Raw genomic sequence first — 27,266 nt, forward strand, 5'->3', positions numbered from 1 at the left:
AAATGCTTGGGCTCTGTACCTAATACATGCTGGGACTGTCTACTGGGATGGTGTAGAAGGTTTAGTCGGTGCTGCAGATCGCTCACAGAGTCCCTGTTGTGTTGGCAACGTACACATGTACATGTATGTTGTAGCTCGAATCCATCAATAGTGATGGTAGAGTTTCCAGTATTCTTTATGTCACATGGAATCTCTCTTGCCTTTACTGCTTGACATTGATGTGTGTTGGAAGTATTTGCAGTTCGAGAAACAAACTGTTTGACTGCATTATATCCACATCTTTCCCGACCATTAGCTCTTGTAATGGGACTCAAACCTAGAGGCTCCTGATTCAGAAGCAGGGACGCAACCCACTACACAGCAATGCCTCTTGAAGAAGATTTTGGCTGTACTTAATGTCACTCTGTCTGATGGGGACAGAGTAGAGGAAGCTTTACTCTGTATCTAAACCCTTGCTGAACCTGTCCTGAAGTATTTGATGGGGACAGCATACAGGGAACTCTGCAGTGTATCTAACTCCGTGCTATCCTTGTTCTAGAAGTGATAGGGCAGTTTGATTGAGTTGAGTTCCTTGTTCAGCCAGCACAGAAACCAATTAAAATTCAGCCAGGTTGGATGGTAGATTTCCTTCCCTGAAGAACATTGTAATTTAATGTTGATCATTGCCAGAGATAGCATTGTTTCAGACTACGTGACTCAGAATCCACTGCATTCAGATTGGGAAACTCATTTCATAACTTGTTGGATATAAAACAACAAAAACAACTTCAGTTTACACAGGACCATTAATGAAATCAAATTCCCCACGACAGTTATAAGCACTATCAGGCAAAATCTAACAATGAGCTACATAAAACAGCAATGGGACTGGCAACCAAAAAAACAGCATGTGGGTTTTAAGGATTCTTTAGTAGAGGAAAGTGAAATCAGGGACAGAGCGTTTCAGGTACATAATTTCAGAATTTAAGGCCCAGGAAGCCGAAGGAACAATGGTGGAGTAAGTAAAACTGGAGACAAACGCCTGAATTGGAAGAGCGCACATGTATGAAGGTGCAATTTATTTTATCACTCACTAATGGAATGCAGGCATCCATTATTATTACCCATGCCTAAATGCCCAGAGGGCAGTTAAGAGTCAACCACATTTCTGTGGATCTAGAGTCATGTATAGGGCAGACTGGGTAAGGATGGCAGATTTTCTTCCCTACATTAGGTGGGTTTTTACATCAATCAACAGTAGGCTAGTATTTTTGTTTCAGATTTTTATTGCATTCAAATTGCTATGGTAGGATTTGAACCCAGTCCCCACCACATTAGCCTCAGGTTCTCGATTGCCACTGTGGCATTGTCACTATGGCATCATCTCCTCAGGAGCAGAAACAGACCTTGCACCCCTCAAGCCTGCTCCACCATTCAATAAGATCATGGCTGATCTGCTTGTGCTTCAAATTCCACATTCCCATTTATCCCCAATACCCTTGCCTAATGAAAATGTGTTTATCTGCCAGCCGCCCATGTTCAATCCATTCCAATACGTTAGCCCCCACACCATGAGTTTCTATTTTCCACAATAATCTCTGATGTGTCATTGTATCAAATGTCTTCTGGAAATTCCACTTCGATACACCTGCCCGCTCCCCTTGATCCACAGCACAGGTTATTTCTTCAAAGAAATCTACTAAAATGGTGAAACATAATTTCCCTTTCACAAACTCATGGTGATGCTTCCCAATTACTTTGAGTTTTTCTAAGTACCCTGCTTTTAGTGGGGGTGGGAAGTTAGAGATTGGGAGACAGAGGATTTGAACATGAGGAAGAACATGTAAAAGTTGAGGTGTTGCCAAACCATCAATGTGGATTTTCAAGCACAGAAGGTGTAGGACTGAAGGTGGGCAACAGCTTTGAAAAAGACTTTCCTACTGAATAGTCTCACTCCCAAACAATATTTTGTGCAGTCAGTGCCCCTTTAACAGGTTCACCATTTTGAGAAGTGAACTGTTTGGGCTGTTTTGCACTGGCGTACCTTAATTAACATTAACTCCTTGTAATCCCAGTCCAAGGTATCAGGTGAAGGCTGCCACTCAGTCCTAGTATCTATGGAGAATGGTAGAGAGGAGGCAACAGTTCTCGTGTGACCTGCAGATGTCTCCTGATGGAGTGGAGTCAAAGGTGACAGGGTGGGGAGAGGGGCCAAGAGATTGACAAGGAAATGTAGGAGAAAGAGAGACATCAGAGAACAGAGAACAGAATCAGGAGTGTTTGGAGAAGAATGGAGAATTGAGAATACAGGGTAGCAGGGAACAGGATAAGAATGGAAAATAAGAATCAGAAAATGGTCAACTTTAGCCAAGTACCTGAAAAGTTAAATAGTTGCATGACCAGAGGTTATCTGAAATAAACTCAGCTCCGCAATTCACCCCCAGCACAACTCTAGACAGACCTGAGCATCTCCCCACCTTCATCCCAGAGCATGACATGCCCATCCCAAAGAACTTCCAATCCTGGGAACCCTGCAGTGCAAGTATCAGACATTATACCCCAGATCAGGGTAACTGTCTCCTCCAGCTCCTGCACATCATCCCCACTCCACAGACTCTCAGATGTTCCAACACCCAGTGCGTCACCCCCAATTGCTGGATTCCATTCAAATGCCATTTATTTAAAATGTCAGGTCCTCCACTGCCCCCTCCAACACCAAACGCAAGGACCCCCACCCACCGCATTAATTGCCTACGATGCAGACAGACCTCCCCAATCCCGGTATGCCCCACACTACAGCTTTTGGGCATTTCCTATGCCAAAGGACTCACCTTTGCCTGGATTCTGAGTAGCACCAATGAGATCCTAGGCATTTCCCCCATTCCCCCTACCCCTTAGCTGACTATACCACCTCCTACTCCCAGGCATCGCACCAGACCAGAGACCCCAGGCAACTGCCACTCACCACAGCCAAAGAGACATTCTACCTGCCACCCCATCCTAAGGCAACCATAGAACCTCCAACCCCACAGTCCAGATATCAGCTCCTGCCCAAAAGCACCCTTAGCAAATAGTGAAAAACTAAACGTTCTTTCAAAACAATGTCAGTGGCTGGAGAAACAAGTAAAAAAAAATCAGGAAATTGTGGTTACAAGCCCCTAGTGGACCGAATGCTGCTCTTGGGCACTTCATCACTCACCGTGGTTGCAGGATCTACACATAGTGACACCAGTAAGAGTTTGCGACTCCGACAATCAGCCCATTTACGTTGAAGCCCGACTGTCTCAGCGGCGTTCTGCAGTGAAGCCCAGAGGTCACAGGCCTGTGTGCTGCAACGGAACCAGAGAAAGAGTTAAAGTGCTGGCTCAGCGAACCTTACCACCAGGACCACCCTTCTGAACATTCTTCGCTAAGTATTGAAGCTGACTGGGTTGGTATGTGTGTGTCTCTCTCTCTCTCTCTCTCTAACTCCCCCAGTTCAGCTCTCCCTCTTGAGGTTAGGCCTTTGACTATCCAGTCAGACTTTTCCACCTGATGGAGTAAGCACAAGTTGAAAATCACGCACCATTGATTGGCATACCAGATTTATGGCACCATTCTGCCCCCTGACTATATGGAGGAAGGTTAGGGTTCATCTAGGCTAAATCTCCACAAGCAGTAGGTACAGCAGGTTAACATGAATTAAAGGCCTAGTGAGGCCTACATAGAGCTGAACAGCACAGAAACAGATCCTTTGGTCCAACTCGTCCAGGCTGACCAGATATCCTAAACAAATCTTGTCCTATTTGACAGCATTTGGCCCATATCCCTCTAAACCCTTCCTATTCATGTCCCCATCCATATGCCTTTTAAATGTTGTAATTGTACCAGCCTCCACCACTTCCTCTGGCAGCTCACTCCATACACGCACCACCCTCTGCGTGAAAACCTTGCCTCTTATAAATCCCTTTTAAATCTTTCCCCTCTCACCTTAAACCTATGACCCTCTAGTTTTGGACTTCCCCATCCTGGGGAAAAGACCTTGATTATTCACCCTACCCATGCCCCTCATGATATTATAAACCTCCATAAGATCACCACGAAGCACCCAACATTCCAGGGAAAGTAGCCCCAGCCTATTGAGCCTATCCCTGTAGATCAAACATTCCCATACCAGGAGTTGATCCCACATAGGAACACAGAATTTGGGAGCACAAGACGGCCATTTGGCCCTTCAATTCTTGTCCACCCATCAATAAGATCATGGCTGATCTGGTTCTGGTGTCAAACCCTCTTTCCTGTCTGCAGACCCCTTCATCCTTGACTTCCTTATCTGTCAAGATTCTCCTGTAAGAGAACGACTGGAATTTGCCAGTCAGTCTGTAGTCCAGGGAGACGTCAAGACCGTGGGAGGTAGCCATTGCTCTTAGCAGGCCTTCAGAACAGATCTTCCAAAGTGGGGGTCAGGATCCGTGGGGTCATGAGCTGAGAGCGTTGGGGTGACAAGCTCTGATGTGATGCCTCTCCCCAACCCCATTTCCCCTGCTCTCATAGGCCTTCTCACTCCCTCATTGCTCAGTTGTGACAATTTTCAGACACAAAATGGGGTCATGTGGGAAAAGATTTGCCTGGTCAAATCTGCCATCACAGCCTGCCCTTTCAAAGGGATTCCTGTAGCCCCTGAAGGGATTGCATTTAAAAGTTCAACACATTGGAAGGAAGCCTCCTCAAAATGGTGGGGGTGGGGCCGGGGCCTCTCTCTTTCTGCCTCTCTTATTTGAAACGCCAGCCTCCTTCACCATAATGGTACTCCAATTTTGAGAAGGTACCCATTGTCCTTAATTGGACGGTCAGTCCATTCTCTGTCCACTACCTGGTGATTTGGAAAAAAAATCCCAGACCTTCGAAACACAGTGAAACATTGAGACTCCGATGTTAGGATCATCAGTTCCACGGGGAAAATGCTGCCCCTGCATCCCCAACCTACTGGCCTCAGTTCAGCTCTCACTGTGGTCTGATTTCACCCATTACAGAAAATAGATCCTCAGCGTTAAATCCTTTCACTTTGTTTAACCTGTTGTCTCACTATTCAATCTTCTAAACTCAAGGGGGTGAAACCTACATCCCACCCTTTCAAGCCCTGTACCATTCAGTCAAACCTTGTGTTGTACTCAGTCTACAGCCAACATTACCTTCCTCACCATCAGGGCGGCACAGTGGCTCAATGGTTAGCGCTGCAGCCTCATAGTGCCAGGGACCCAGGTTTGATTCCAGCCTCAGATGACTTTGTGTGGAGTTTGCACATTCTCCCCGTGTCTGCATGGGTTTCCTCTGCATGCTCCAGTTTCCTCCCACAGTCCAAAGATATGCAGGCTAGGTGGATTGGCCATGCTAAATTGCCCATAGTGTTCAGGGGTGTGTGGGTTATAGGGGAATGGGTCTGGGTGGGATGCTTCAAGGGGTGGTGTGGACCTGTTGGGCGGAAGGGCCTGTTTCCACACTGCAGGGAATCTAATCAGCTCAGGCCAATAAGTAGCAAGCAACATTTGTGCCTCGTAAATACAAGGCAATGTCTGTCTCAAACAGGAAAGATCTAGCCATCTGCTCTTGATATTAAATGGCATGTTATTGTAGTCCATTTGGTTGGTGCTCTATCCACCACCTTAAACATTCACTTCTTCCACCACTGACTTACAGTAGCAGCGCTGTGTACCACTTAGTAGATATTTTTGCAGCAGCTCACCAAGGTCCCTTCACAGTGCTTTCCAAAGCCGCAATCTCTGCCACTTCAGGAGCAGCATGAACTCAAGCTCCCCTCCCAGCCACACACACCATCCTGAATTGGAATGATATCGCTGTTTCTTCCCTGTCTGTTGGGTCAAAATGATGGGACTCCTCACTGCGGGTGTCCCCACACCATGTGAACTGCACCAGTTCCAGAAGGCAGTTCACCACCACCTTCTCAAGGGCAATTAGGGATGCGCAAGAAATGCTGAGCCAACCAGCAAGACCCACATCCTGTCAATGAATTTTAAAAAGTGGTGTGTCCCAATAACAAACAGAATACACCAAATTTGGACTCACTGAATTTCAAGTAAATACTGCAATGATAAGATAAGGAGCCCTCTAAATATGACCTTTGTTCTTGTGCGAAGGTTTGCGATTAAATTAATGGTTTTTGAACTGATGTGAAGCAGACTGGGCAGCAAACTTGAGAAAGGATATATTGGCCTTGGAGGGAACACAGTATGGATTTGCCTAACTCCAAGGTTTAAACTACAAAGGGAGAATGCTCCAATAGATTCATAAACCCTAGTACGCAGAAAATATATACTTATTTGATCAAGTTTTCAAGCTGTAAAAGGAAACAAATAGGGTATATTTGGAAAAATCAGTTTTGCTACTTGGGGAGTCTAAGACCAGGGGGTGGAGCATAACTAATGGAGCATAAACTTTCCAGAATTAAAATCAGGAAACAGGTAGAAGTTTAGAATTTTCCTCTGCAACTGATCAATTGTTCACTTTAAATTTAAGGTAATGCAGACGTTTGGTTGACTAATTAAAGGATGAGAGCATATAGAGCAAAAACGGGAAGATGGGGAAGGTTGCAGCTCAGTTCTGATCTCATTGAATGGCAGATTTTCCTTTATTCCTATAGCAATGTAATGATATCTGGGATATCCTTTAGGATAAGGAAGACTTAAAGGTGACTGCATAGAATTAGGATGAAGTTTGGTAAGATAAACTTGGAGATGTTCCCACTTGTGTGAGAAATCCAAACCAAAGGAGGCGCAAATACCTCTAATGAGAAACTAAATGAAGCATCTTCAGTCAGAGAATGGCTAGACTATTCAACTTACTATTAGAGTGGTATGGTGGCTCAGCGGTTAGCACAAATGCCCCATAGTACCAGGATCTGGGTTCGATTCCACCCTTGGTCTACTGAATGTGCACAGCTTGCACATTCTCCCTGAGTCTGTGTAGGTGCTCCAGTTTCCCCCCACAGTCCAAAGATGTGCAGGCTGGGTGGATTGGCCATGGGAAATGTAGGGTTATATGGATACAGTAGGCAGTTGGGTCTGGGTGGAATGCTCTTTGGAGTGTCAGTGCAGACTTGATGGGTCAAATGGCCTGATTCCACACTGTAGGGATTCTATGATTACAAGGAGTAATTGAGACAAATGGTGTCTTAAGGGTGAGAGGAGTAGAAGGTATGCTGATAGAATGAGATGAAATAGGTTGGTAGGAGGTTCGTGTGGACTTTGGACCTGATGGGCTGAATGGCCTTGTTCTGTACATCATTCTGTGTAATATATACAGCAGATTCCTTAGCAAATACAGGCCTGCCACATGTTGGACTGGTTGGATCAGCAAGTCTCCTGTTGCTGAAAGTGTAATGTACCAATGGTGTGGAACATCAAAGGAACCCTTCACTGTACCTTAGGAATCCTTCACCCCCTTTCTTCGCGCCCAGCAGCTGCCCAAGGGGTGGGGTTGGGTCACTCAAGTTGGTGGAAGAGACCGTTGGGAAACAGGTGTGGAACACTGACTCCGGTCCAACCTGGAAAACAGGCACAGGCCACTCAGGCAAAGCAGAATTGCAACACATTCAAGACAATCCTCCCTGGAGCTATCAGGGTGAGAATTCTTCTTTGCTTCTATTTCAGACTCTTCAACTCCGTGGAAAGACTATACGCATTCCATAAATTTGAGTTGATTTAAAATTTTGTTGTCTACACCCCAATTTGCAGTAGGTTTAGCTCCTTGGTCCACATTGGCACCCGCTGTAGTATTGCCTTAAAGTTAGAATGTTACAGCACCAGCTTGTTAATTAAGCATCATTATCCTTCACTTTCTAGTCTGCTATTACGGTCTAGTTTGCTAATTACTTAAATCTTAATAGCACTGGGAAAACCATTGTGAGACAGAGCCAGCACCAACCAATCTGAATAGCTGAAGACTCCAATTGGTCCAACATTAGAGGAGAAGCTTATTATCTTCCAGTAGTGTCTGGCAGAGATGCCTGAGCAATGGAGCTAGGGAACAGATGATAGCTATATGTTAATTAAAAGATGTCTGGGTGAGTACTTACTGGGTATGGATGGAGTTTGTGCTGAAATAAAACTCTGTCTGGAAATGCTTGGACCCTGTCTAACTAGCATTTAAACTCCAGTATTTAACAAAGCTAAGTAAGCACGTGAAGGATAAGGATTATTAGGATATACCAATGGTGTTTGATGAAAATAGATAGGAAAGGGGTTATGTTGATGGTTCAGGCTGAAAGACCCATTTCCATAATCGCTACAGATATCTAATCTTCAGCAAATGTTCAGTGTGGGATGGCACGGTGGCTCAGTGCCTCACAGCACCAGGGACTGGGTTCAATTCCATCCTCGGGTGACTGTGTGTGTGTGTGTGTGTGTGTGTGTGTGTGTGTGTGTGTGTGTGTGTGTGTGTGTGTGTGGAGTTTGCACATTCTCCCCTCCGGGTGCTCCAGTTTCCTCCCACAGTCCAAAGATGTGTGGGATAGGTGGATTGGCCATGCTAAATTGCCCAAAGTGCTCAGGGATGTGCAGATTAGACGGGTTATAGTGGGATGGTCTGAGGTACGGTGTGGACTTGTTGGGCCGAAGGGGTTCTATGATCTATAATACATTGTGTAATGACTTACATTGTCCAGTGATGATTGTGCAGATGGTGTTGGCTGGAATGAATGACACTCCAGGGCAGCAGACCACCACTTTGCTTTGGTTCCCTGCTGCTCTATCTCCCACTTGTTCAAGGGGAAAGCATCAAAGCTGTTGCCCTCGGTCTGCCAGTCTTCACTGTGGAATGCTCTCCAGCCACTTTCAGAAGTTTGGGTATGACTGGGTGTGACGCAGCTGGGTGGCCACGTGCTCCTCCAACTCTCTGCTGCTCTGTTTGAAGACCCTAAAGGGTGAGACATCAGAGATGAACGTCCTGTACAAAACAGATCTCAGCATCTAATTCCCTGCAGCTCACTGTCACTACACAAGGGCACAGTTGTGATTCCCTGATTGCACAATGAGTAATGCTTGTGGTCATAAGTGGATGAGGCTATTCAACCCCTTAAGATCTGCTACACCCCTCAATCAGATCTTCTGTATCTCAGGCCCATTTACCTACCTTTCCTTGATATCCCCATTATCCTTAACCAAAAATAAGCTGCTGATTATCTTGAAAGGCTCAATTGGCCCCAGTATTCACGTGTTTTCAGGAAGTTGGAGAGTTTCAGATTCCCCCAACGCTTTGTGTGAAAAACTGTCACTTGATTTTGTTCTTGGATGGCCTAAGTCTGATATTACAATATACTGAATTCCCACACCAAAGGAATGTTGCTCTATATCCATCCTAGTGAATATCTGAGTTAGATACCACCTTCACCATGTAACCACAAGGAAATTTAACTAAAGCTTATCGAACCTGTCCTCAAAGTTTAATTAAACTGCCAAGACCAGCAAACTAAACAGTTTCAACTAAAAACTGAAAGTGCTGCAGAAACTCAGCAGGTGTTACAATGTCTGCGGAGAGAGAGAAACAAAGTTAACATTTCTTGTCCAGAATGCATCTACTATGGCTGAAGAACACTCATATCAGATTCAAATGTTAACTTTGTTTTTATCTCCAGAAGTAAACTGAGTCCTGACGAAGAGTTAGATTGGACTCAAAATGTTAATTTTGTTTCACTGACCACGGATGCTGCCAAACCTGCTGAGTTTATGCAGCACTTTCTGCTTTTATTTCAGATCCCCAGCATCTTTATTTTTAATTACAACTGGCTGAATCCCTGTTCTGTATTGACCTGAGCCACGGCGATGTCCGGGTGAGGAAGTCTATTCTATGTTTCACTGACCTGAGGGGATAAGGGAAGCAGATTCAATGGAAGAATTTGAATGAGAATTGTGATACTTACATTTACAAGGGAAAACCCTGGAGGATTTTAGGAGAAGAGTGGAAATAGTTAGACGAATTGGATCGCCCTTTGAATGGGCTTAGTGGTCTCCTTGAGTTGTACAATTTCACGAATGAAGCAGCAAGTTCCTTCTGCCCTCCCTGGGACTTTGCTTTAGCAATTGGGGCAAATGCTGTGTGAATGCAGTGCCATCAGGACAATGGGTTTTTACACCCAGTTTATGAATATAAAAGTGTGCTCGACCTGAATGGCCATAATGTGCTGCTGACTCATTACAAACCCCAATGTTATAAGTTGACAGATGATGCAGCATCTTGCAGAAACTGGCTATTTTGTCTATCATAGCCATGCTGGGAATAGCACTGACCATGAATTCAGAACTTGAGAATTTCACTAAAACCTTTGCCTTTAACATTCCAAATGCTTCATAGGTGGATTATGAATAAGACACTGAGCCACATCAGGATAGCTTGGTTCAGATGACGGAAAGACTCATCATAGGTAGGTTATAAGAAGTGTATTAAAGGAGATACATGGAGTAGACCTGAGGAGAGATTTAAAGAGGGAATTCCTCTCAGAATGTTGTTTCAATTGAAAACTTGATCTGTTGAATTTTTCCTCGTAAGATAATCCCAGAATTCCAGGAATCAGACACAGGAACCTTCTCTGAACTGATTCGAATGCATTTATGACCTTCCTTAAGTAAGGAGAACAAAACTGGACTTGGGGCCTTGGAAATTGAAGAAACAGCCACCAGTGGAAGAGAAATTAAAATCACGACTGGCAAAAAGGCCAAAATTGGAGAGGCATGGATATCTCAGAGGGATGCATGTCTGGTGAACATAGCCAAGATGGAGAGGGGTGAGGTGTGAGGAGATTTGAAAAAAAAAACATTTTAATATTAAGACATTGTATAACTTAGAGCTATTGTTGGTGAATGAGAGCAGAACCATAGAAACCCTGCAGCATGGGAAAAGGTCATTTGGCCCATCAAATCTGCACCAATCTTCAAACAGCATCCCACTCAGCAAACCCCACCCTATCCCCTTAACCCTGCATTTCCCATGGCTAACTCACCTAACCTACACATCCTTGGACACTATAGGGCAATTTAACATGGCCAATTCGCCTAACCTGCACATCTTTGGATTGTGGGAGCAAACTGCAGCACCCGAAGGAAACACACGCAGACACGGGGGAGTGTGCAAACTCCACACAGACAGACATCCAAGGGTGGAATCGAACCTGGGTCCCTGGTGCTGTGAGGCAGCAGTGCTAACCAATTGAGACACAAGCGGCGGAACTTTGTACAGAATTAAGTTTACAGACAATGGGGTGTGGAAAACAAGCCAGAAATGCTTTGGAATAGTCAAATCTAGAGTCCAGTTTTGTTCTCCTTACTTAAGGAAGGTCATAAATGCATTAGAATTAGTTCAGAGAAGGTTCCTGTGTCTGATTCCTGGAATTCTGGGATTATCTTACGAGGAAAAATTCAACAGATCAAGTTTTCAATTGAAACAACATTCTGAGAGGATTTGATAAGAAAATGCTGAGTTTCCCTTGTATTGCCAGACTTCAGTTAGGCGATGCTGTTTAAAAATAAGCTGGAGGTGAGGAGAATGGCTCTCCCCCAGAGGGTCACAGGTCTGTAAAGCTCTCTTCCTCAGAGAGCAGTGGACAGTAGGGCATTGAAAATGGTAAATCCTGAAGTAGATACAGTTTTGATTGACAAGGAAATCAAAGGAAGACAGGAAGGTGGAGCTGAGGTCATAATCAAATCAGTTGTGATGTCAGTGCATGATGGTGCAGGCTTAAGGGGCTGAATGGCCTGCTCCTATAAATTAAATTATATGTTTGTACACAAGGCAAAATCGAACCATAGAACTGCAGTGGAAATGGGTGGTCTTCATGATGCCATTGGAGGCTCATCTCAGGGTCAAACCAGGGAGTAGAGTTGTGAACAGACTGGTTTAGACACAGACTCCTGCCAGGATCAGCAACTAGGAACAATGTTTGGACCAGGAACTGAAAACAATGGCTTCAGCCTTTCCAGTGTTCAGGCTGCATGCTCCATACCACAGGTCAGACCCCAACTTGCAAAATGGGAGTAGTACAGAAGTACACCTTTGCAAATTTCCTTCTCCCTGTTGACCTAACTGGTGCCTGCAATAATGGGAAATTAATCCATTTACACTGCCATGAAACCGCAACTGATAACAACTAAACACTTATTTGTGACCACACTAAACCAACATGCTGTGCTTTACATATCATTGAAATTATCGGAATGATTTAAAAACAAAGCCAAATGGTTAACTCATTAACTTGGTGTGTAGGCCTGGGTATGTTTCAAACTAAGTTCCCTCTCAGAGCAACCATGCAACTTCTCCGATGGTCTACTCACACCGATACATTCACTTCCGGTTTCTCGAGCTGCTATCATACACGGACACGGGGTCTGTGTAGCAATTCAAGGGAATGTGGGTGGATATTATCAAACAGCACGTCCCTTGACTTGTTTACAACAGGCAAGGTACTGACTTTACCCAACCAGCCCATCTTTGCAAAACTCTAACCACAATATTTAACATTAGATGTGATTTTGTGATAAGATTTTTAGCAAATGTTCAGAGTGTGCTAAAGATTATGCTGACTACACATTTTAAGATTGTCAATTTCACTTGCACTATGATACACTTGTGGGTACTGGATGCCATGTTCGTTAATACACAGAGGTCTGTTCTTTGCAGACAGAAAGAACAAGTGCATACGATATGCCCATTGCAACTCAACAAAATAGACATTAGCCATTCTCTGGATCATTCCTCCGGGCAGTGCCTTGATGAATTAGAGTCAATCTGCCAGCTTTAAATTTAAACAAAACTTGGCAGCTAAATGTCAGTTTTTGTCTAACTGTACACTCTCCATTGCAATGACTGTACCAATTTGAGTCCAATTAGGGTCAACTTCTCAATCGATCAGTACCTTTTTCTCATACAGTACAGGTATGTTGGTTCCTGATTGCATTGAAAACAGAAAGAATTGCTGTAAATCAGAAACTAAAACAGAACTGTGGAAGGGTCACTCAACCCAAAATGTTAGCTTCGATTTCTGTCCTCAGATGCTGCCAAACCTGCTGAGCTTTTCTAGCAATTTCTGTTTTTGTTCCCATTGACTTTGATGCCTTCTTGTGAATTATCCAGGTGAGTGCAACACTTTGATAAAATGTATCTTTTTTATTCAGCAACGCTCAAGTTCTACACTGTCAAATGATCAGCCACACAGTTGTGTGAGATTTGAATTTGAAAATCCTGCAGCTTATAGAAGCAAGATAGGACTAAAGGAGGCAAATATTTCTACACAGGCTATAAACTTAAAATTGCAATGGGAAAGGAACTGCTGGAAAAAGGGTTTCCCAACGAATATTTATACAAAAGTCATTGAAAGTGTCAGGAAAGTTTAGGAAAGTGCTCAGAAAAGAATACACAATCCCAGGCGATATATATAGAGGCAAAGAGTAACAATACAAAATGAAGTTGTGATTTGCCTTCATAAACAAAAAGTTCAGTCTCAACCAGAACATTACGTCCAATTTTGGGCAACATGCTACAGGAAAAATGTGAGGGATTGAGCAAGGGAGCAGAAAATATTTACAAGCATGATTCAAGGGATGAGAGATTTCAGTTACTGTGGCAGATCGGAGAAGCTGAGCTCCTTTCCTTGGAAAGGAGAAGGTTGAGAGCTGATTTGATAGATGTGTTCAAAATCAGGAGGTGGTCTAGGGAGAGTATTGATGCAGAACTGGTCCAGTGGCACAGAAGTTGAGAACCGAAAAACATAGATTTTAACCTGATTAGCAAAAGAATCAAACTGAGCGTGTCAAACTGTTTTTGACTCGGTGGGTGATAAAGTGAAAGGCAGGTGTCTTTTCCCTAAAAGGGGGGGATTTCAAGACTAAGGGGCATATTTTTAAGGTGAGAGAAGTGGTACGTTCAGAGCAAGTGATGGATGCAGGTACAGTTACAACATAAATACATGAATAAGAAATGTTTAGAGGGTTAATGGTAGGTGTCTTTTCCCTAGGGTAGGGGATCTCAAGACTGGGGGGGACATTTTTAAGGTGAGAGGAGAGAGATTTAAACAAGACACGAGGGGTGATTTTTTTTTACACAAGAGGCTGGTTCGCGTGTGGAATGAACTTCCAGAGGAAGTGGTGGATGTGGGCACAATTACAACATTGAAAAGACACTTAGGATAAGTACATGAATAGGGAAGGTTTGGGGGGATATGGGCCAGGAGTAGACAGGCAGGATTAGTTTAGCTTGGGTTTATGTTTGGCATGGCTGGTTGGACTGAAGGGTTAGGTCCATGCTGTATGACTCTATGACTGCATGAGTGGTTAGAGTCTAGAGTAGACTGCCTGAAAGGTTTCAGAGGACAATCGGTTTAATGCCTGAAAGAAAAATATTTGCAGGGCTACAGGAAATTTACGGAGGAGTGGCAGGAGGTAAATTGCAAGGAGCCAGTTCAGCCTCATTGAACAAAATGGCTTCCTTTTGTGCTGTAATTATTCTAATCTGTGAGAAAATCTGTGCATCTGCTCCCAACCTTCTCTAGGTTCTCAATCTAGTCCACAGCCTCCCCTGCACTGCTCTAATTGGTGGCATTCTTGTAGCCTAGTTGCTAATTGGCCACCAATGCCAGATCCAACATCATGTGACACTGGGGTTGGGTTGACCGTCTTCCTTCCACTGCCCTGCCATGCCATCAAACACAAAATCCAGCCCAAGATTCATACCAACCCACCAGACTGCCCAGTTTTTGGGTGCTCACTGTTTACCATGAAGGCTTGCTCCTGGATGCACACTTTTTTCCACGTCTGTTGCGGTTGCCGTGTTCTCTGACTTGGGCCTCCACATTCTGCAGGTCACTATGTCGTTGCCTGACTCCGGACTCCATCCACCTGCAGTATAGCTGTGCTCATGTGGTGTCTCACACTCCAGTTCCAGAGGGCCTGGAAATTCAGCCCATTGCACCAGGTTCCCCGCCTTCTCGAACATACCAAACTCATCTTCACAGTCCCCATCACCAACTTTCTCCTTTGCCTGGGTGGCATCACATAATTGGGCCTGGTCTCCCACTGTGCCTGTTTCCATAGTTACCAGGTCTGCAAACCCTGCGGTGCCCTCGCAGGCTGGATGTGGTTGGGTTTCTGATGAACCAGTTTCTGTGATAACATTCCCCTCGACATCTTGAACATTCTGGTATCTCCATTGGTGTTTGCGAGGTTCTGTCAGTTCTTTAATTGCACAGTCTTTTGAAGCAGATATTGTAAGAGCTTGTGAGATTCCAGCCTGTTTGTGATCAGCTCCATGATACAGCCCATCCCCTGCCTCGGCTGTGGGACCAGCTCCATGATACAGCCCATCCCCTTCCTCTCCTGTGGGATCAGCTCCATGATACAGCCCATCCCCTTCCTCTCCTGAGGAATCAGCTCCATGATACCACCCACGCCCTGCCTCCACTGTGGGACCAGCTCCATGATACAGCCCACCCCCTGCCTCCACTGTGGGACCAGCTCCATGATACAGCTCACCCCCTGCCTCGGCTGTGGGATCAGCTCCACAATATAGCCCATCCCCTTCCTCTCCTGTGGGATCAGCTCCATGATACAGCTCACCCCCTGCCTCGGCTGTGGGACCAGCTCCATGATACAGCCCATCCCCTTCCTCTCCTGTGGGATCAGCTCCATGATACAGCCCATCCCCTTCCTCTCCTGAGGAATCAGCTCCATGATACAGCCCACCCCCTGCCTCCACTGTGGGACCAGCTCCATGATACAGCCCACCCCCTGCCTCCACTGTGGGACCAGCTCCATGATACAGCTCACCCCCTGCCTCGGCTGTGGGATCAGCTCCACAATATAGCCCATCCCCTTCCTCTCCTGTGGGATCAGCTCCATGATACAGCTCACCCCCTGCCTCGGCTGTGGGACCAGCTCCATGATACAGCCCATCCCCTTCCTCTCCTGTGGGATCAGCTCCATGATACAGCCCATCCCCTTCCTCTCCTGAGGAATCAGCTCCATGATACAGCCCACCCCCTGCCTCCACTGTGGGACCAGCTCCATGATACAGCTCACCCCCTGCCTCCATTGTGGGACCAGCTCCATGATACAGCCCACCCCCTGCCTCCACTGCGGGACCAGCTCCATGATACAGCCCACCCCCTGCCTCTGCTGTGGGACCAGCTCCATGACATGACCCAACGCATGCATCTGGCATGCAGCCAGTTGGAGGACAGTGTCCATCCAGTCCCGCCACTTTGGGACCAGATTTAGTAAACAGCTCAAAATCCGCCTCCATCATGTGACCGAATCCACAACAGTGCCTTTCCTCTGGCTCCACAGTGGGTCCGAGGACAGTCCCACTTAGTCCTTTGGCATCCAGGTTGCCATCTCCTTCAAGCCTCTCACTGAGGGGACAGGCGGGAAGGGGCACAGCCTGGGCACTGTCCTCCACTGACTTGAGAGGGGCACGTCTCCAGCTGCAGCCATTACCTTGCCATTGTGCTTTCCCAGCTAGGCTGAGCGGGACCCACGGGCGATGGTTAGCCTTGGCTTGAGGAGAAAGCCTGCACACCAAGTCCCTGGTGGGCGGTGCCAGGCAACCAGTACCATAGAATGGGCAGTCTGACAGCATCATTTCCAACCACACCCCTACCCTTTCTCCATTTAAAACTGGAAGAGGGTCTGAAACTCCATCCCCTGCATTTGGACTCCTGCCTCGTGTCTTCTGAATGCCCTGCTTTCTTTGTGTTCCTGGCAACCACTCCTCCAATTTTCCGAGGTTTCTCTTTTCTTTTAATGCAGTGTGGCAAAGGCTCAAAATCTTCTCTTTCACCAGCACCTCACCTCCCTCACCCTCGCCAACTTCCGGACCCCTGCATCTACTTACTGTCTCTGAACACCAGCTGGATCCTGCCCCCCACTCCAAACCATTTGTGCTGTGTGTGCCCAGCTTGGGAGCACAAGCCCTAAAGCCCACCGTCTGGGAAGATGGGGTAATTTGATGGGAATTCAGCTGCTGAGGCTAAACTCAAAACATCCCCCGCTTTGTCTTCTCTTGTGCTTTAATTCAGTTCTCAGGGTTCTGGGAAATGATAATCCATCTCTTTCTGACCCAGGTCAGGTGTGACTGAAGCAAGGCGTGCACTCGCAAGAATTGAACCCCACAGCTGTACAAAGAAAAAAGGAAAAGATAGAGTCACAAACAAGGTTACCTTGCGCACCCAGCACACTGAACAGCACACACGGAAGGAAAAGAAAGTCTTGCATTTATATAGCATCTTTCACAATTTTTGGGATATTGCTAAATGCTTTACGCTCAATGCAGGGCTTCAGAAATGCTGTAGGAAACTTTGCCAGTCAGTTTGTGCACAGCAGTATCCCACAAACGGGAACAGGATAAACACCAGTCAATAACCACTGAGGCCCTTGTCCAAAGAGGAATCCTTGGTGCTTGAAGGTTTGGCTGAACCACGCTTGCCTGCAGAGTGCATCATTGCTGTGTCTCATCCTGTTCTCATCCAGACTCACTGGATAACAGTCAAGAGTATGGACCTTCCTCAGTCAGGTCTCATACTCCCTGAGGGAGGTAAACTAACTCAGCAAAGACTGACCATTCTGGCCTCTGAAGCCCGGTATTCTTGATGCATAACTGAGAGAGAGGAACAGCAAGAGGTTGAGGGGGGGGTAGAGAGAGAGAGAGAAATTGAGAGCTACAGATTAAGCCTAGCAACAGCTATTTAGGACTCAACAACAAAACATTCCAACTATAACAGCAACAACAAAACAAAAGCCATTCCTGCATGGTGAAATAAGTCAAGGCTTTTAAAAATTCATTCTATAAACAAATAGTTTTTGCCTATAATGTCCTTCAGATGGTGGTTGAAAGCCACTTTCTGTAACCACTGCTGTTCATCTGGTGTAGGTGCCACTCCGCCAATCCCCAAGCCCCAACACGCTCCGCACCCCCCCGCCGACAACATCCAACCCCCACCTCCTCACAGTGCCGTTGGGGCTGTAAATTCAATGATTTTGACCCGGTGACACTGAAGGAATGGCGATACAATTTCAAGTCAGGATAGCATTGGGAAATGGCATGTTCACACACACACAGCTGCTGTAGATGGCAGAGGTTGTGGCTTTTGAAGGTGCCGTCCAAGGAGCTCGTTTACTCCCATAATGCAAACCATTACCAGTTTGTGTCTTACATAGTTTGCTGCCACCATCACATTTCCTTGACTGAGTCTAAGAACACACTTGGCTTACAGTAATAGTGATGTCGGTTATTGTTTGAATACAACCAGATACAAATTATATTACTAAGTTAGCCATTGTTACTCAGACTATTGGGACACCTGCAAGATTCTCTGCCTTTCCCACCTACATCCTTATGATATCATCACATTTGGGTGGAGTTTAATGCAGTCTCCAACATTAAGCCTTTCAGATCCATTACACTATACAGCAGATGTTTTGGTGAGTTATTGCAGTGTATCTTGTAGATGATACACACTGCTCCTGCTCTGCACCAGCGATGAAGGCAGTGAATATTAGAAGTGATTGATGGGATGGAATTGACCTACCTTGTCCCCATCTTGATTGTAAAGTTTTCATCTCTATTTTCAAATCCTTCTTCTCCTTATCTCTGTAATCTCTGCCTTGCCTCTGAAATATCTACATTGCTTCATTCTGGCCTCTTGAGCATTCCCAGTGTTAATCTCTCCACCACCAGGTGGCAGTGCTTTCGTGGCCAAGACTCCAAGCTCTGGAATTCTCCTCCATCCATCTCTCCACCTCTCCGTGTCACTTTCTTCCTTTAATACACTCCTCAAAGTCTCCACAGTCCTAGCAGTCTATATAGCCGCGCTCTCATTCGAGAGAAGCTGACTGGTGATAGTTCAACCTGAGGGTCACCGCACCAAAGGCAGGGGGCAACGTTGACAAGATGGGCCTTCACAGTAGCCTCAGGTGATGCAGGAATTGCACCAGTGCTGTTGGCATCATTCTGCATCACAAACCAGCTCATTGGCCTGGCAGCTTGTTTGTGATGCAGAATTGTGGTGCTAACACCGTGGGTTCATTCCTTATCTGGTCTGGGTACACGTGATTCCAGACTCACAGCAATGTGGTTGACTCTTAACTGCCCTTCAGACAATTAAAGGATGCGCAATAACGCAGGCCTAGCCAATGATGCTCTCAATCAGTGAATTAATTTTTTTAATAAAATCCTGCACTGGCTCAGGTTACCTTCTCAACCTCTCCCCTCACCTGAAGTGTGGTGAACCTCAGGGTAACCCACCAGTAGTCACCTCACTGTTGCAAGAGATCAACAGATCTTGTGGTCTGGTAGGATGAAGGCAACTCTACCTTTTTACTTCTTAAAACCTCCACATTTTATAGGCTTTTGGTCACCAGCCCTATTCCCTTAAAGTGCCCTGGTGTTATATTTAACTTGATTGTGCTTCTGTGATATTGATTGTGCTTCTTGGGATATTTGGTCGCATTAAAGGTGCCACATAAATATAAATTGCTGCCGCTAGCAAGGCCGCTGAAAGGAAGGCAGGATTACAAATATAAGGAAGAATATAAAACAGTGTTAAGAGGGCCTATAAAACGAAAGAATTCAGACATGCTGACGCATGAGTGAAAGTTACAGATTAGCCTAGCAACAGCCAGTCCTTTCAAGATTGAACTCCAGAACATTTTCAATTGTATCAGCAACAACAGGAAAACTGCTGATGCATGCAGAGTGAGAAAATATTCAGGGGATTAGGATTTCAATTACCAAGTAGGGCAAGTAGAGGAACCGATCAAGGAACAAATATTAACAAAAAAAGCATACAGCCATTTTCATTTCCTCAGTAGTACATTACCCACATTAATGGTCCCATAAATATTTTAGTGGTTAAAATATTAGCATCATAGAGTTGTACAGCACAGAAACAGACCCTTCAGTCCAACTTGTCCATGTTGACCAGATATCCTAAATTAATCTAGTCCCATTTGCCAGCATTTGGCCCATATCCCTCTAAACCCTTCCTATTCATATACCCATCCAGATGCCTTTTAAATGTTGTAATTTTACCAGCCTCCATCACTTCCTCTGGCAGCTCATTCCATACACGCACCACCCTCTGCATGAAAAAGTTGCCCCTTATGTCCCTTTTAAATCTTACCCTTCTCACCTTAAAACTATGCCTTCTAGTTTTGGACTCGCCACACCTTGACTATTCACCCTATCCATTCCCCTCATGATTTTATAAACCTCGATAAGGTCACCTCTCAGCCTCTGACGCTCCAGGGAAAAAAGTCCCAGCCTATTCAGCCTCTCCCTGTAGCTCAAACCCTCCAATCCTGGCAACATCCTTGTAAATCTTTTCTGCACCCTCTCAAGTTTAACAACAGCTTTCCAATAGCAGGGACATCAGATAAAATAGAAAATAGTTATGATTATTGCAAAAAATAAAATTTAATTAGTCTCTTTATTGGGACCACTTTGTGGAACATCTATGCTCAGTTCGCACTACTAGCCTCATCCTGCCCCCTTGATCTGTACATCTTCCCTCTCTACCTCCCCACCTACACTCACCTTTACTGGCTCCAACCCTGCGTCCTTGACCTGTCTGTCTCCTCTCACCATATCTTCTCCTCTATCCATCGTCTATCCGCCTCCCCCTCTCTCCCTATTTATTTCAGAACCCCCTTCCCCTCCCCCATTTCTGATGAAGGGTCTAGGCCCGAAACGTCAGCTTTCATGCTCCTGAGATGCTGCTGGGCCTGCTGTGTTCATCCAGCCTCACATTTTATTATCTTGGATTCTCCAGCATCTGCAGTTCCCATTATCACTATACTAGTTCCACCTGTCTGCTCTTGGCCCATATCCTTCCAAACCTTGTCAATACATGTACTTATCCCAAGTGTCGTTTAAACATTGTAACTGTGCCTCAGGAAGCTCATTCCACACAGGAACCACCATCTGTGTAAAACATTTGCCCCTTGTGTGCTTTTTAAATCTCTCTCCTCTCACCTTGAAAATGTGCCCCCCAGTCTTGAAATCCCCCATCCTCTGGAAAAGACACCTACCATTAACCCTATCTGTACCCCTCACGATTTTATAAACCTCTTCGTGGTCCTGTCTCAACCTTCTACCTTCCAGTGAGAAAAAAGTCCCAGCCTTTCTTTATAACTCAGACCTTCCATATCCAGCAACATCTTGGTAAATCTCTTCTGAACCATCTCTAGCTTAATAATGTCCTTCCTTCACGTTTTGTTAGACCATACCAGGAGTTGTGTGTGCAGATTTGGCTTCCTTATCTCAGTAAAGATGCTATTAATTTAAAGAGAGTGCAACAAAACTTCACCAGAGTTGTTGCTGGGATGGCAGGACTGTCCAATGAAGGTAGATTGGACAAACCTCTAGGGTTTCAAAACATGAGACGTGATCTCACTGAAACTGCCCCTTGGTGAGATTATCTGAAATCGCAAAGTCAGTTTCCACCTGGAATCAGGTTGCACCCAGCTGTACCCGCCCAACTCCATCTCTCTACAAACATCCACTCTCTCTTAACCAACAGTCCACTTAACCAACATTCAGTCCCACATGAGTAAATATTTCGTCCAATTAAGTATTGGGAAGTCTGGAGCCATTGTCCTCAGTCTTACAATTCCTCAGATATTGAAACAGTTCTTTCCCATATGTGGTAAGATTTGGTAAACATTAATTTATTAAATGGCCAAGTAATGATGATCATGAACAAGAGAGAAGCTAAACACCTCCCTTTGACAGGGAATGGCATTACAATTGTGAATCTCTCTCAGCATCTGGAGTCGGGTAATCACCATTGGTCCAAAATAAAATTGGACTAACCATATAAATAATGGGGTTACTAGAGCAGGAATCTGACAGCAAGTAACTCATTTCCTGACTCCCCAAATTCCTGTCCACCATCTATACAGTGCAGGCCAGGAGTGTGATGGAGTACTGTCCACTTGTCTGGATCAGTGTGGCTCAAACAATATTTAAGTAGCTCTTTCATGAGAAAACATCAGTTTGACAGACAGCCCATCCACCAGCTTCAATACTCACTACCTTCACCAACTGATGCTCAGTAGTAGCAGTGTGTACCATTTACAAGGTGCTCTACAGCAACTTAGCCAGGCTCCTTTGACAGCACCTTCCAGACTCATGGCCACTACTATCTAGATGGACAAGGGCAGCAGGTGCAAGGGAACATCATCACTGGCAAGTTCCCTTCCAGCCACACACCAGCCTGATTTTGTAATATATCATTATTCCCTCACTGTTGTTAGCGTCAAAATCCTGGAAGCCCCATCCCAACAGAACGGTGAGTGTATCTCCACTAGACGGACTGCTGTGGTTCAAGAGGACAGCTTAAGGGCAGCTAGGAATGGTTAGTAAATGATATCTTAGCCAGCAAAACCAATACGCACAACAAATTAGCTGACTCCATCCAATTTACTGAAAATTGCCTGAGATTAAATCAGATTCTTCACTTTGTTTGACAAATAGCGTCTAACTACAACTGCCTAGTTTCATCTACATAGCGGCTTATTATTCATTCAGCCTTGCTGGTAAGGCTATCATTTGTTGTCAACCCCTAAGTGCCCTTGGACAGAGGTACTTGCTGGAGCATTTGAGAGGGCAGTTAAGAGTCCACCACATCACTGTGGGCCTGTAGTTAGATGTAGGCCAAATGAGTTAAGGACAGTAAATTTAATTCAATTTTATCTATTCCTATTTTCTCAGAGTCAACTCCATTGATTAGATTAGATTAGATTCCCTACAGTGTGGAAACAGGCCCTTCGGCCCAACAAGTCCACACCGCCCCTTGAAGCATCCCACCCAGACCCATCCCCCTATAACCCACACACTCCTGAACACTACGGGCAATTTAGCATGGCCAATCCACCTAGCCTGCATGTCTTTGGACTGTGGTAAATTTAATTCAATGCAAGGTGTCAGATGGGGTTTCATGGGTGCCGTGGCCAGCTGTATATGAATTGAATTGAAGGGGAGGCAATGATGGAGTGGTTTGGTAACTACCGCGCTAATAATCTAGAACCCCAGGCATGAGTGTTGGGGACATATGATTGAATCCCATCATGGCAGATGGTGAAATCTGAATCCAATAAAAATTTGGAGTTAAAATGATGGCTGAATGGTGACCGTGTGATCATTGTCCTAAAATCCCCATGCTCAGTCATGTCCTTTAGGGAAGGAAATCCATGCTTAATGAATCTGGCCTACATGCGAGTTAGGGCAGCACAGCGGCTCAGTGGTTAGCACTGCAGCCTCACAGCGCCAGGGACCCGGGTTCGATTCCAGCCTCGGGCAACTGTCTGTGTGGAGTTTGCACATTCTCCCTGTGTCAGGGTGGGTTTCCTCTGGGTGCTCTCATTTCCTCCCACAGTCCAAAGATGTGCCGGCTAGGCGGATCAGCCATGATAAATTGCCCGTAGCATTCAGGGGTGTGTGTGTTATAAAGGGATGGGAATGGGTCTGAGTGGGATGCACCAAGGGGCGGTGTGGACCTGTTGGGCCGAAGGGCCTGTTTCTACACTGTAGGGAATCTAATCTAATCTAATCAATGGAGTTGACTCTGGGCAAATAGGAATGGATAATTAATGCTGACCGAGCCAGTGATACCCATAAGCTATGAACCAGTAATTTTTTTTAAAAAAAGCTGTGATAGTGTGGGATTTGAACCTCTGTACCCAGAGCGGTATTCTGGGCTTTTGGATTATGTTACCACATGGAATAACTCCACTGAGGCTAGTATTGCTTTATTTATGTGTGCGTCGTAATTGACGCTGGTCAGGCCCCCTCAGAATGAACAGAACCTCGCCTGCACTTGTGTTTATATTTGTCAGCTAGGACTCCCAGATTGGATTATGTTAATTGTCCCAGTCAGGGAACTTCATATTCTATGAGGTCCGCCCAGCTGACCTCCTTACAATCACTGCACTAGGAAAAACATTCCCTTTCAGTGGCCTGATTCCTGCCTCGGCCTCAGTTGCCGAACCCCTTCCCCCTTGCCTTGTTACCTCTGGAAGGCTACTCAGTGCTTTTCTGGCCAGACCACCATCCCTCATCTCCCCTTCACCCACTGGCTCCAGCAGGAGCTCCTAAGAACAGTCAGACCAGCCTCGTAACATGAACTGGCTTTTTTTCTCTACACAGATGCTGCCAGAGCTGCTGAGTTTCTTCAACATTGTCTCTGTTTACGATTTGTAACATCCGCAGTGTTTTTGCTTTTTTCTATCAGCTCTTGAATAAGCTGCGATTTGATTTCCTTCATTTTTGTTTTAAATTTAATAACCTCAGTCTTTAACAGGAGTTGAGAAATACGCAGTGTTGAGAACTAATCTCCAAGACAGCGTTAGAAGCGTTACCGGTGTTTGTCAGACAGAAGGTGGATTCATGAATGTGATAGAGCTTTTGTTTCTTTCCCTGTGTCAGTCCTGGTTTAATTTTTCATTTGGTTCCCGTTAAATTCTGATAGAGTTGCCCGTCTGAAAGTCTAGCCTGTCTCGGCATCTCGATTAACTCTGTGCCAAGGACCAGCGTCGCATATTGCCCATCTGCTGTTGAAATTCAATGAATGTGCGAAGAACAGAGCGAAAAAATTGCGATTAGCGCAAACTCGTTTCTAGCGACGTGACTAACCAGCCCAGGGACAGACATAGCACCGGAGGGAGAGGTCAGCATTCGCCGTTGTCAGCAGCGAAGGCCCAGAGTTAATAGCCATTATCACAACAAAAGATCCGTTTCGGCGCTCGCCAGGACCTTCCTCGGTACAACACAGGAAATTGACGGCGATGTATTTGTTTCTGCGATTATAATCCATCGCGCGTCAATTTCATGTGAATTTGACAATGAGACGTCCCAGAGGAGAGAGTTTTCCTGGCTGCGAGGCTGTTTCCTTCGGGGGTGGGAGGTGAGGTGGGGTATGTGGGTGTCGTTACCTGGAATCAGAATTCGTTCGCGCATTTCGCAAACCCGCATTGGCGCAGACTTACCCGCTGGGTCTATGCGGCGGATTCGGATCGCTCTGTCTCACCGCCCTCAGTCGGAGGCGGAGCATGAAGAGGGAATGAGACGCGAACCCAGCTCTGTCACTCCGTCCCGAACTGCTTTATTCCGAGCAGTAAAACCCTAGTGCATCGTCTCAGCACAGTTTGTAACATAAGTCGGTCACTCTTTGGGGGGCGGGAGGGGTTAAGGAGCGACGGTGGGCCATTCTGCCCATCTATAGCTCTCTGCTATTCAATGTGACCACAGCTGGTCCTCTTTCTTAATGCCATGGCTCCGCTCCCTCCTGTACAGATATTGTCTAGAAATCTCTCTGTTTATTTCTTAAATATACTGTGACTTGCCTTCCACAGTCCTCTGTGTCGGAGAATTCCACAGGTTTGCCATTGAACGTGTGAAGAAATTTCTCATCGCAGTCTGAAATGGCCAGTCCCCACATCCTTAGCCATGGTCCCTCAGGAGCCCTTGTCCTAGACCCCACAGCCAGGGGAAATATCATCCATGCCTCCTACCCTGGCAGAACTCCAAATGTTTCAACAAGACCCCTTCATTCTTCTAAATTTCATTGGTTCAGCAAATAGATCAACCCAATTTCTCCCCATGCAACAATCTTGTCATCCCAGGAATCAGACCGAGGAAGTTTCACAGCAGTCCCCTGATACATAAATGGTGGTGTACCAATAATATAACGGAACTGATAATACACAGGCCTGGACAGATATGTAGGAGACAGGAACTCCAACGTTTAAATTCAGCTCATTAATACACCAGTGAATAAAATCATTCAGTTTCGTTAATAACAACACTGCAATGATTGGATTTTGTAAAAGCCCATCTGGTTTGCAAATGTCTTTCAGCAAAGGAAACCCAGTCTCCTTACCTGGTCTGGCCTACAGTTTTTTTTTTCAATTCACTGTGTGATTGAATCATACAGCACAGATCCAGACCCTTCAGTGCAAATTGTCCACACTGACCAGACATCCCAGTCTGACCTAAGGTAACAAGGTGTAGAGCTGGATGAACACAGCAGGCCCAGAAGCATCAGAGGAGCTGGAAAGCTGACATTTTGGGCCTAGGCCCTGAACCAATCTGACCTATTTTCCAGCATCTGGCCCATCTCCCTCTAAACCCTTCCTATTCATATCCCCATCCAGATGCCTTTTCAATGTTGCACTCATGTCTGCCTCCATCAAATCCTTTGGCAGCTCATTCCATACACACACCACCCTCTGTGTGAAAAAGGGTCTTTTTCAAATCTTTCCCCTCACCTTAAACCTACACCCTCTAGTTTTGGACTTCCCCACCCTAGGTAAAAGACCCTGGCTATTCACACAATCCATGCCCCTCATGATTTATAAACCTCTATATGTTCACTCCTCAGCCTCCAATGCTCCAGGGAAAATAGCCCCAGCCTATCCCTGTAAACTCAAGTGCACCAGTCCTAGCAATATCCTTGTAAATCTTTTCTGCGCCCTCTCACATTTAAAAATATCCTTCCTAATGAAGGGCAACCAGATTCTAAAAGTGGCCTTGCCAATGTCCTGTACAGCTACAATATGGCATCCCAACTACAACACTCAGTGTTCTGACCAATCAAGACAAGCGTGCCAAACATCTGCTTCACTGCCCTGTCTACTTGTGACTCCTTTTTCAGTGAAAAATGTATCTGCAACCCTGGGATGCTTTGCTCGACAAACCACCTCAAGGCACTACTCCTAACTGTATAACTCCTGCCCTGGTTTGACTTACCAAATTTCAACACCTCCCATTTATTGAAATTAAACTTCATCGGCCAATCCTCAGCCTATTGGCCCATCTGATCAAGGTCCCTTGTACTCCGAGATAATCTTCTTCACTGCCCACTACACCACCTATTTTGGTTTCATTTGCAAACCTACAAACCATGTCTCCTATTTTCACATACAAATCATTTGATGGATGCCAGAATTTATTCCCAACCCCTAAATGCCCAGAAGGGAGTTGCTGTGGTTCTGGAGTCATACATTCAAGACCAGGTAAGGATGGCAGAGTTCCTCCCTTAAAGGGCATTAATGAACGAAATCAGGTTTTACGACAATCAACAGACGGCTAGCTTTTCATTGAATTGAAATTTCACCATTTGCCGTGCTGGGATTTGACCACATGCTCCCAGAGCATGAATCCAGAACATGACTAGTCCAGCATCATTATTATTACCCCACTGCCTCCCTTATTTCAGGTCCGCTGCAATATAACTGCCCTCTGAAATGGCTAGC

The 27,266-nt window shown here is 45.5% G+C and overlaps 1 protein-coding gene and 1 long non-coding RNA gene across 4 annotated transcripts in view; one reads left to right on the forward strand and one right to left on the reverse strand.

Annotated features, from left to right (window-relative positions):
- LOC125447884 (uncharacterized) overlaps positions 1 to 25,139 on the reverse strand; it is a 31,744-nt gene extending 6,605 nt beyond the window's left edge. The window contains exons 1-6 of one of the 3 annotated variants that reach the window (XM_048522677.2): positions 24,999 to 25,139; positions 14,733 to 17,128; positions 8,630 to 8,889; positions 7,398 to 7,519; positions 3,179 to 3,308; positions 2,024 to 2,149 (exon numbers count right to left, since the gene is read on the reverse strand). In XM_048522677.2, coding sequence (XP_048378634.2) covers positions 2,024 to 2,149; positions 3,179 to 3,308; positions 7,398 to 7,519; positions 8,630 to 8,889; positions 14,733 to 16,596 — 2,502 coding nt within the window. In that variant the 5' untranslated portion in view covers positions 16,597 to 17,128; positions 24,999 to 25,139. Of the gene's footprint in view, positions 1 to 2,023; positions 2,150 to 3,178; positions 3,309 to 7,397; positions 7,520 to 8,629; positions 8,890 to 14,732; positions 17,129 to 18,541; positions 18,628 to 24,998 lie in introns of those variants that run through there. The other 2 variants (XM_048522679.2, XM_048522680.2) reach the window with 2 other exon arrangements.
- LOC132206615 (uncharacterized) overlaps positions 1 to 25,998 on the forward strand; it is a 53,912-nt gene extending 27,914 nt beyond the window's left edge. The window contains exon 3 of the long non-coding RNA XR_009443051.1: positions 24,482 to 25,998. This is a non-coding gene — a long non-coding RNA (uncharacterized LOC132206615). The remainder of the gene's footprint in view (positions 1 to 24,481) is intronic.
- The last annotated feature ends 1,268 nt before the right edge of the window (positions 25,999 to 27,266 follow it).

Source organism: Stegostoma tigrinum, chromosome 39 (assembly GCF_030684315.1).
Source record: "Stegostoma tigrinum isolate sSteTig4 chromosome 39, sSteTig4.hap1, whole genome shotgun sequence".
NCBI classification, from domain to species: Eukaryota; Metazoa; Chordata; class Chondrichthyes; order Orectolobiformes; family Stegostomatidae; genus Stegostoma; species Stegostoma tigrinum.